This window comes from Melospiza melodia, unplaced genomic scaffold (assembly GCF_035770615.1).
Source record: "Melospiza melodia melodia isolate bMelMel2 unplaced genomic scaffold, bMelMel2.pri scaffold_28, whole genome shotgun sequence".
NCBI lineage: Eukaryota > Metazoa > Chordata > Aves > Passeriformes > Passerellidae > Melospiza > Melospiza melodia.
Window position 1 is genome coordinate 6,239,673 of NW_026948600.1, and position 11,533 is coordinate 6,251,205.

General features: G+C 48.6%; 1 protein-coding gene across 1 annotated transcript; it reads left to right on the plus strand.

Annotated features, from left to right (window-relative positions):
* The first annotated feature begins 3,867 nt into the window (after positions 1–3,867).
* LOC134433870 (olfactory receptor 14J1-like) lies at positions 3,868–4,800 on the plus strand. The gene has a single exon (XM_063182570.1). The coding sequence runs from the start codon at positions 3,868–3,870 to the stop codon at positions 4,798–4,800; it is 933 nt and encodes a 310-aa protein (XP_063038640.1).
* Positions 4,801–11,533: the final 6,733 nt, after the last annotated feature.

Below are 11,533 nucleotides of genomic sequence, written 5' to 3' on the forward strand. Positions count from 1 at the left end.
TAGCTGATGGATAGGCCAGTGCTCCTCGGGATTTTGGTTTTTGCTGGGCTGGCACATTCATCATTGCTTTGAGGGACCTTGGCCAGGATCTCCAGGGACAATGATGGTTGCACCTATGTAGGATTGCAGGTGGGTTTGGGGAAAGGAAGAACAATTATTGCCCATTTTGCCACTGTGTTTTTACAATATGAATCCACATCCCTTAACTGATTTGGAGTGTTCCAGTGGCTCTTCCACCTAAGGCAGAGAAAGAGAAAAATGGGCAGCTGGAAGTCCAAAGTAGAAAGGTGTGTATATGGATGCTTTAAGTTAATTCTCACTGATCATGACCAAGTATCTTCAAAGAACAAAATAAAATCAATTGTGAGGTGGATCATTAAAAATTTTCCAGATGCCTGTGAGCCTGACCGTCCTCCCTCCACCTTTGCTCCTCCACTTCCTGCTACCACAATCTTCTATTCTGCCCTGAATGAACTCCAGACTCCACCCCCATGATTGCAGGTCACACTCCCACTTTCAATCATTCCACCTCCACCCTGGGCCATGCCTCCAGAAGACCAGCCCTGAAGTCTGCCATCCTAAATCAAGGCCCTTCCTCCCCAACACCTTTCAAAATGGCAGCGCCATTTACATCACCCTCCGGCAACAATATAACCCTATGCTCAAGGTACTAAGCCCAACTGTCACACTATTTCTAATCCAAATAATTCTCCTCCAAGTTATTCTTCCTCCCCAGAAGACAGTTTGGATTCCCCAGAACCACCCCATCTGTCAACCCCAGAAGATCCCCAGGAAAGGATCTGGAAAGAAGCAGTTAAGGAAGGAGACTGGCAAATAGTCTGAAAACTCCTTGTGGCCCCTGTATATTATGAAAGAAGGGGACAGAATCCCAGGTAACAGCCATTGGCTTCTGGGGAAATAAGGGAGCTGTGTCGGGCAGGTAAAGACCATAGGAAGGACTTACCTTGTTTTAATGGACTAATGAGGGCCATGGTTAAAGCACATGTCTTAACCCCCTATGATTTAAAATATATTATGACCATGTTGTTCTCACCTACAGAATACACCCTATGGGAAGGGGGATGGAAGTGTTTGCTGAATCAATTAATAGCAGACTATGCTAATAATGAGGCAAGGGCGGAATTGACAATCAACCATCTAGCTGGAGAAGGACAACACAGTCTACCAGACAATCAACCAGTAGGTATCGCCAGAGAAGTATTGAATGATACCAAAGAGATGGCTTTGAAAGCTTTAATCCAGGTATCGGATGGTAGCACCCCCAATTTGGACTACCTTGGGTGGCTGCAGCTAAAGCTTTAGGACCATCAGACCATCTTGGGTGCCTGTCAAGTAAGCAAACCAATGCTATCAAGTAAGAAAACCAATGCTACCTCCCTCACATTGAGTGGCGTGCTCTCAGAGAAATAGACCATCAGACATGCCACCTTGCAAAAGAGCGATAAAGTTTTTATTCTGGGCACATGGGCATGGCTGTGTAGACTCTGAGGGCATGTGTTGCATGAACCTCTCCAGCCACAGCGAGTCAATCCATAAGGGCATTACGGTACTGAAGAAAGGGTTCAAGAAGCTTCAGGTAGAAAACAAAGACTGGGTCAATAAACTCCCCCAATCCAAGGCACTAAAGGGTTGGATGATGTCTAGCTAAAAAAGGACTATTAATTCTCTTAGTGGTTGCTGTTGTATTGTTAATTGTCCCATGTTTGTTTGGATGCTTTTAGAAGGTCTTACAAAATTCTTTCAGTTCCATCTTTATTGTAAAACAGAAAGGGGGGAAGATACCCAACACAGGCTCCTCATGGACTCCTTGGAGGAGAGAACTGGAGGTCAGGATGGCACAAAAACCTCTCAGAGACTCAGTGTGGGCAAGAAAATCCTTAAAATTACCTAAAAGTATTCTTAAATCCATAAAATACGTTAAAAATCTTGAGTATCTTTAGGCATTAATGAGCCCTGCTAAGTTTCAGTACAAAGCTCTCAAGGGACTCGTTAAAATAGATAACTGGGGGCATGATTGCACAAAACTCTCACAGAGTCTGTATCAAAAGTGAAACACCAAGTACCTTAAAATAACTGAAGTACCATGAAGTATTAATGACCTCCACTGAGTGTTGTTACTGACAAAGCCTCTCCAGGGACTAAATACAGCAGATAATTGGAGGCCATGATTGCACAAACCTCTCAGAGACTCCAAGGCAAAAGCCAAACTCAAAGTCCTTTCAAAAACCTGCAGTCCCTTCAGGGAGCATTAAAGACCCCCCCAGGGCCATTCCTGAGCAAGGCTCCCCAGGGACTCCTTCCAGCAGATCCTTGAGGCCACAGGGATGTCGGCTAGGGGGGGATGCTGAGGGCAGCACAAGGGGCTGACAGTGCCCAGCCTGGCTGTGCCAGGAGGCCCCAGGGCCTCAGGACAAGGTGTCTCCTCACAGCCCTTGGTGGCACAGACCCTGCTGCTGTGCCCCAGGGCACCAAGACCTGTCTTCTCTTTGTCCTCTCCTGTCATCACTGCCTCCAGTTCTCTGCTCTACCTGGGGACACTTTCTCAGTTGTGTCCCTCAGTGGGACCCATTAAAAGTCCAAGAAACTTTGGAGTTGGATTCTGACTTGGAGTTCTGGAGAGGTTTCTTCAGTTCCTTCTCAGGGACTGATGTTCAGGGCCTGAGCACAAAGCCCCAGAGGCTCATTAAAGTCCTGGTGCTGTGTCTGTGCTGCTGAGCTGGGCTGGGCTCCTGGCACAGAGGCAGCTCCTGGTAACCAAGAGGAGTTTCAAAAGCACATTTCTCTTGATGAGCAGCTCTTCTGCCAGCCCAGCAGGGCTGGGACACTGCCTGCAGCCACCCTGGGCACAGCACAGAGGCACAGAGAGCTTCAATCAGTCAGGGCTGGGAAGGTGCTGAGAAGTGCTTGGGGCAGAATCACTGCCAGCCCTTGGCACAGGAACATCTGGCTGCAGGACAATGCAGCTGCAGCTCCTGGAATGATATCCTAAAGCTGGAACATCACAATGCATACAGATTCTCTGAGTACATTCTCTGATTGTCTCTTGTGCAGAGCAGCCAGGGGTGCCCAGGGCTGTCCTGCAGAGCAGGGTCCTGCAGCCCAGGGCGCTGTGCTGTATGAGGGACTCTGCTGCCTGCCAGGGACAGCTCTCAGCCAGCCCTGGCAGCTGCTCCCAGCACTGGAGGACAAGATCTTGGTGGGACAAACAGCTGGTAAGGCTTGGATGTGTTATCCTTGTGTGGTGGTGATGCTGCATTGTTCAGCACTGGTCCCAGCATGGCACTTAACTCCACAACATGTCCAAGTAGATTATACAGGGAGCACAGTGAGGAAGGGGTTGCATAAAAAGGGAAACCCTGTTTTATTAATCTACTGCTCTAGGTTGCCTGTATGTGAAATAGCACATAGATATTTTTAATATCAGAATGATACTAAAAAAAAACAAACAAAATCTCCCAGATATGAATAAACCAGGCAGTGCAGAAATCAGCCAAGCACCATTTAGAGACAGCATCAGTGTTGCTTTTCCAGCATCCTCAGGGTTGCTCTGACGTTGGCATCAGAGTCTGGAGAGCCAGAGCTGCCCCTGGACAGTGCCTGAGCTGGGAGGGCTCTGCAGGGAAGAGCTGAGCCCCCAGGGCTGGGCTGGGCTCTGGCAGCACTGGCAGGGCCCAGCCCTGGGCACAGAGAAGCAGCTGATGGCAGGGACAGCTCCAGGCAGCAGAGCCCTGGGCAGGCAGTGGGCGGAGGGTGCCCCCAGGCTGTGCTGGGATATTTAAAGTCCTCTCCAAACCCAGTGATTCCATGATTACTATTTTTACAGATCCCCATGCCAAGACAGCACAAATGTCCAACAGCAGCTCCATCAGCCACTTCCTCCTGCTGGCATTGGCAGACACGCGGCAGCTGCAGCTCCTGCACTTCTGCCTCTTGCTGGGCATCTCCCTGGCTGCCCTCCTGGGCAACGGCCTCATCATCAGCGCCGTAGCCTGCAGCCACCACCTGCACACACCCATGTTCTTCTTCCTGCTCAACCTGGCCCTCACTGACCTGGGCTCCATCTGCACCACTGTCCCCAAAGCCATGCACAATTCCCTCTGGGACACCAGGAACATCTCCTACTCAGGATGTGCTGCTCAAGTATTTTTTTTTGTTTTCTGGGCAGCAACAGAGTTTTATCTCTTGACTGTCATGTGCTACGACCGCTACGTGTCCATCTGCAAACCCCTGCACTACAGGACCCTCTTGGGCAGCAGAGCTTGTGCCCACATGGCAGCAGCTGCCTGGGCCAGTGGCTTTCTCACTGCTCTGCTTCTCACAGCCAATACATTTTCCCTGCCCCTGTGCCATGGCAATGCCCTGGGCCAATTCTTCTGTGAAATCCCACAGATCCTCAAGCTCTCTTGCTCCAAACATTACTTCAGGGAATTTGTCCCAATTGCTCTAAGTGTGTGTTTAAATTTTGGTTGTTTTGTGTTCATTGTTTTCTCCTATATTCAGATCTTCAAGGCCGTGCTGAGGATCCCCTCTGAGCAGGGACGGTACAAAGCTTTTTCTACCTGCCTCCCTCACCTGGCTGTGGTCTCCCTGTTTCTCAGCACTGCAGCGTTCGCTCATCTGAAGCCCCCCTCCATGTCCTCCCCATCCCTGGATCTGGCCCTGTCAGTTCTGTACTCGATGGTACCTCCAGCCCTGAACCCCCTCATCTACAGCCTGAGGAACCAGGAGCTCAAGGCTGCAGTGTGGAGACTGATGACTGGATGCTTCCAGGAACATTAAACTGCTGTCCAATTTCTACAAATCACTTGTAATAAAACTCGTTTTTGATACGTTCTCTTGGTTTCATTTTGGAGGTTCCTTTTCTTTGTTTTACATTTTCAATCTTGTCTGATACTCTTAGATTGGATGTGACCAACATGTGTTCTCTAGTTTATATACTTTTAAGAAAGCATCATCTTAAAGTCATTAAGTACATCACAATAACTTATTATATTCATTAGAGCAAAGATCTTTGTATCAATATAATTAGCAAAAGTTTTACAGAAATTTAATAAGGTACGTATACACATTTACGCATGCACCTAGTCTAGCTTACAAAAATTTACATGTATCTTTTCAAATCTGTTCACATGCTGATGCTTTGTCTTCTTCCTTGCTATGGATACACTCTAAAATCATCAGTTGTTATTTCATCCATTACCGCAGCTTTTTTGTAAGCTAGCTGTAAAGCCCTTCTGTATTTTCCACAGAGAAATGGCACTGAAAATGCAATTTGTCATTTTGTTTCTCTCCACACTCACTGTAGCACAGACTGTGTCAATGTGGGGCTGCACCCTCAGTGCTTTAAAGCAGCTAAAGGATGTCCCAGAAGAGTTTTCTGCAGAGATGCCCTTTTGTTGCCTTCTCTGGAGCTGCAACAGCAATGTCTGTGTGCAGAGCTGGTGGCAGATCAGTGCTGGCCCAGCAGCTGTGCCCAGCAGCAGCAGCAGCACTCGGTGTTGCCAGTGCTGCTGCCGTGGCCCTGCCCCGCTGCCCTGGTGGCCCTGGTGTTGCTGTAGGGCCTGAGTGCTCTCGGGGCCGGGCACATCCCTGGGGGTGGCAGTGCCGGGGCTGCAGCAGGGACAGGCCATGGGCACTGCTGGGGCAGCGCTGACGCCTCAGCCCAGGGCCTGGGGGCTCCAGGCTCCTTGCCCAGGCTCTCTCAAGAACACACCCAGGCCAATGCTCAGCACAGAAAAGCTCCGTGAGAATCCCCAGGCTGGCCATGGGCAGGCTAGGGGCAAACAGCATGGCTGGGGCTCTGCAAGGGCCCTGGGGGAGATGGGAAGGAGCAGCAGAGCAGGGGCTGATCCATCCCCAGTGAGCTGCACAGCCCAGGGCAGTGTCCCAGAGCGTCCTCATGGATCTGCCAACAACATCCCCCCTCTGCAGCCCTGGCCTCTCCCCCAGCTCACACAGGTGCCCCATCCTTGCAGGCACAGACACGGCAGCACTGGCTCAGCAGCCCCTGTTTGCATTGCACACAGCAGGGGGAGCACCCCCATGCTGTTGCTGTGGGGAAATGAAGCTGAGGGAGCACAAATGCCATCAGCCCCTGGGACCAGCAAGGGCTGGGGGACACCAGGGAAACCACTCAGCTTTGTCCTGGCCTCTGCAGTCAGCCAGAAAGTTTGTTCCCATCAGCTGGGAATTTCCTGTCCCACTGCAGACGCTGTTGCTCAGAGCCAAGGCTACCTGGCAGCCACCCCCAAAATGCCCTGAGCATTTCCCTTACTTCACCTTTGCTTTCTGTACTCTTTGCTTGTACAAATTTGTTCCTCTTGCCCATCTCTGTCCCGTCCCCTGCAAACAGCCCAGCCCTGTTTGCCCTTTCCTCTCTGGCCCCACTCTCCACTGCAGTTCCTGACCTGGCCCCATGAGAACGTCCCTTGGGCAGCAGGATCATCCTACAAGTGCTGCAGGAATTGTCTGCAGGCTCCTGCAGTGTCTGGTGCTGCTCCCTTGCCAGAGGCACCCCAGGCCAGGGAGGCACATCTGGGCTGCTGTGTCTGGCTCTGGGGCTCCCTGTTCTGGGCAGTGAGGAGGAGCTGCAGAGGCTCTGCAGGACAGACAGGATGGGCTTTGGGGCTGGCAAGAGAAGCTGAGGGACCTGGGCTGCTGGAGCTTCTGAAGAGGAGGCCCAGGACTCATTGTGCAACTGCTCCAAGGGTGGTTTCAGAAAATCACAGAATCAGCAAGAATGGAATAGACCTTGGAGAACATCAAATCCAACCTGTGCCCTGACACCAGCTTGTGTCCCTGAGCCTCCTCTTTTCACCAATAAAAAACCCAAGCTCCCTCAACCACACAATACAGGACTTGTTCTCCAGACCCCTACCCAGCCTTGTTGCCCTTCTCTGGACATGCTCCAGCCCTTCCATGTCCTTCCAAAATTGGGGGGCCCAGAACTGGACACAGCATTTAAGGGGCTGCCCAACCAGTCCTGAGCACAGGGGAACAATCCCTGCCCTGCTCCTGCTGGCCACACCATTCCTGATCCAGGCCAGCAGCCATTGGCCTTCTTGCCCACCTGGGCACACTGCTGCCTCATGTCCAGCCTGCTGTCCATCAGTCCCTGCAGGTCCCTTTCTGCCTGGCTGCTGTCCAGCCACTCTGTCCCCAGCCTGTAGCACTGCAGGGGTTGTTGTGGCCAAAGTGCAGGACCCGGCACTTGGTCTTGTTGAACCTCACGTTGTTGGATTTGGGCCCTGGATCCAGCCTGCCCAGGGCCCTGTGCAGAGCCCCCCTACCCTCCAGCAGATCCACACTCACACCCAGTTTGGTGTCATCTGCAAATTTGCTGATTCTGGACTCAGTCCCCTCATGCAGATCATCAGTGCAGATATTGAAATCCACACTGGCTGGCTCTGACCCCTCGGCCATCCTGTGGGTGCCCTGGGATGGCACTCAGGGTGATCTGTTCCATAACCTTGCTGGGCACCCAGGCCAGGCAGACAGTCCTGGAGTTCCCCAGATCCTCCTTCCAGCCCTTCTTGGGGATGGGCTCACACTGGCACCTCCAGTCCTCTGGGACCTCCCTGCTGAGCCAGGACTGATGGTAAATGATGGAGAGCAGCTTGGGGAGCTCATCCACAGCTCCCTCATCCCCCTGGGATGGATCCCATCTCCTCCCAGAGACGCCTGTGAGCATCTGAGTGGCTCAGCTGGACCCCAGCTGCTTCCTTCTGGATTACAGGGGCTGTTCTGCTCCCTGTGCCCATCCACATGCTCAGGAGAACTCTTGTTCTGAGGACAACCTGTCTGATTTTTCAAAATTAAGACAAGGAAGCGGTTAGGTGCCTCAGCCTTTCCCTCATATTTGGAAACCATATGTCCCCCAATAATGAATGGATATTGGCCTTGTACCTCCTTTTGCTATTAATGTATTTATAGAAACATTTTTATTATCCTTCACAGAAATGGCCTGGTTAAGCCTTAAGCTTTCACCTCTCTAACTTTCTTTCTGCATGACCTAACAACATCCTTACACATTTCCTGAGTTACCTGCCTCTCTGTCCAAAGGTGATGCACCTTCTTTTTTTTCCCCAAGTTCCTGCAAAAGGCCCATCACGTACAGAACGTCACCTGTTGCCTAAGGTACACCTCACACGAGAAAAATACAAGAGTCTATAAAGTAAAAGTGGGAAAGCAATCTAGTAAGGTAAAAGAAGAAGAAGAGGCTGAGAAGGCTGACAAAAACTGGGACCTCCTTGACCACTTACTTCACCCTACCCTTGCAGTACCTCAAATCCTTCCTCCAATTCCTCTTGCTGTGGATGCAGTTCCTTCTCCTCTCCCAGTGTCATTCCTTTACCACCTCCTAACCCAGTTATACCTCCACCACCTTCCCCTCCACCCTCTGCTCACTCTCTTTACCCTTCACTACTGTTCCCTTACCTCTGCCATCTCATGCACCCCAATTCACCAGCAAGTTCCTGCTCTGCCTCCCACAGCACAAATGAGAAGCCAAACAACATCTCAGAATCTCATGTCCAAGAGTGAAGTTAACCAGTCAGCCTCCACAGCTGATGTTGTAACACCCGCTCCAAAGTGGGTAGGTGGAAAAATTGTTCCCCCTCAGAGAAGTTCCCATGTGCAGGGTGGCCAGTGAGATTGGCCAGTAGGAATAGCAAATCAAATAATCCAGTTTTAGCCCCCAATATTTATACATGGGGAGAATTGAACTCTACCTTTAACATCCTATTTTCCCCAGAAAAGACTCTATTAATAAGAACTGCAGGAATGAAAATTTGGGAGCAAGACAACCAACCCAGGCCCCCAGGTGACAAAAAAAATGCCTTTAGTGAGCCTAGCTGGGACTCTAATCAAGAAGAGGGGAGAAGGAACATGAGAGATTACAGGTCCCTGATGACCAGAGGGATAAAAGAATCAGTCCCTAGAGGGAGTAATACCAGGTTAGCGTTTGATGGCACCCAGGAAAAAGATGAGACCCCAGCACCATGGCTTAATAGGCTAAAGCAAAACTTCCAGATTTACTCTGATGTTGACCCAGACAGCCCAGAAAGCCAATCTTGGGTTCCCTGCAGTCGGGGATGACCCCAAGAATCCTTTTTTCTCAGCCTGATGTTTCCAAGAAGGAGTCTGAATTCTTCGGCTCTGGTTTCCAAGGTTGTTTATTGTTTCTTATCTATAACATTTTTTCTCTGGCCTGCCGAGATGTTTTTAGCAGGTCAGACAGAGGCACACTCCCCATCCCAGGGCTGGTGTCTACATTTTATACTATGAACTACGTGTACTTTATTTATCATTATTTCCCAATACCTATCACCTATGTTAGACAGTCTACTTCTACTCTAAACCAATTCTAAAATGCCACCATCACCAAGAACATGGAGACTAAGAAGAAGAAGGAAGAAGAACAGGACAACATCCACGTCCCTCCATCTTGCCTCCTAGACCTCTATATAAAAATCCCCAAAATACCATTTTATACCCTCTGACAGATTCATTATCATTCTACTTAAATGTTGTGACTTGTAATTCTTCATACAAAGGTGGTAATTTGCTCCATGGGTTAAGATCAAAATCCCAGGCGTCTTTGGCTTCCTGCCAGGACTCCCCAGCCCGCTGCCAGGGATCCCCAGCCCCCTGCCAGGGACACATGTCCTCCAGGGCACCCAGAGGTGTGTCCTGGGTTCCGACAGGCCAAGTCCTTCTCAAGATACAATTTGTCACTACATCCTGGCAAGATATCAGATGAAAGTTAGAAAGAATAGAGGACTGGCAGGAAAAAAGTATTAATGAACTGCTGTGAGAAGCCATAAGAGTGTATATAGAAAGAGAACAAGAAAAGACAAAAAATAAAAATTAAAATGATGGTAGCCCTAGCCAGAGAAAGTGTGGGAGCCAACGAATACAGGCCAGTAGAACCACTTAGAAGGGACAAAGGTTTTATTGGACCAAAATAATTGGAGAAGAGTACTGTATATCTAGGAAAGGGAAAATGTAGAAAACACCAGTAGGAGAAATGTCCTGTAAGGTATTCAAAAGTAAAACATCCAGTAGCTAGACGGATCCCTAGGGAGCCCAATAAATACTGGTCCATTGGGAGGAAAGAAATGGGGTGTATCTACCAGGAAGGATCTAAATTCCATGAGTGTACTGGAAAAGGAATAAACCCAGTCTAGGGAGTGAGAGAAGTACCCAGGTACTGGGAATTTCCAATGACTATCACTGATGCTTCCTGGAAAGCTCCAGAAAACCTGGTTTGGATATGTGGGAATGTGGCTTACACTGAATTACCCAGGGAGTGGAGCAGCACTTGCACTATTGGAATTATTAAACCGTCATTTTTCTTACTCCCAAAAGAGTATGGATCGAACCTAGGGGTCCCAGTATGTGATGATTTGAACAAATCTAGCTGACCAAAAAGAAACAGAATTGAAATTGAAGGATCACAGACATGAAAAAACACACTATGGACCCCCCAGGAAATAATTTGCACTTATGGACCAGTGACCAAGGCTCAAGATGGGTCCTGGGGACACCGGACCCCAATTTATAAGGGGTTAAATCAGATTCTGAGATTACAAGCAGTACTCGAGATGGTATCGAACTGAGCCTCTCTAGCTTTAGACCCCATAAATGACCAACTATCCCAGACTAGAACTGTGGTGTATCAAATGAGACTAGCAGTAGATTATTTACTAGCCCATGAAGGAAGCACATGTGGAAAATTTAACTCCTCGAGTGCTGATTAGAAATGGATTACCGCAGTGAATTAATTAGAAATATCTCAAAGGAAATCTGGAAGTTAGCTTATGTTGGAACACAAGAGTGGACCCCTACATTCGATACCAGCTAGTGGGACAATTTCTGGTCATTAAAAGGAAACTGGTGGGAAAAAAAACCTTTTTCATCTATGTGAAATTGCTGGTTGGATCCTCCTACCTTGCATGCTCCCCTGTATAATCTGAGTTGTAACATCTGCTGTACAAGCAAGTTTAACGATACCAAAAGAGCTTAATAAAAAAGAAGTAAAAGTAATCATGATATTGAATGATCAAGAACGTGAAGATGCCAAGCAAATTTACAACCAGTATTAAAAATTGTACTTCAAGAAGAAGTAATTGCTGAATGATGCAGGCTTGAGCCCAATTGAACAATTAGAGGGGGAAATAGTAGAGAATCGATTATAAAGGAGTTGATATAAAGTTCATTGTTAAAGGAGTTAATATAAAGTTCCAATGTTAGTTATAGATTGTTTGTTGAATGTTTAATAGTTATGTCAAGTTCCAATGCTAGTTAAAGGATTTATAATTATGTAAATCCCCTCAGTGTCAGGTGTCACCCCCACTGCTCCTGTCAGCGTTCAGAAGCACATAATCATGAGAATGATTCTATGCAGGTGCTTTTATTGAAGAGCTCTGGGTGTCAGGGGTACAAACCCAAATCTGTCTCCGACATGCATTCAGGATGAACATGTTTTTACATTCAATCCTTATATAACTTT

What these genes read in the sequence shown, in the direction of transcription:
- LOC134433870 (XM_063182570.1), top strand. Translation starts at nt 3,868, where the DNA reads ATGTCCAACAGCAGCTCCATCAGCCACTTCCTCCTGCTGGCATTGGCA.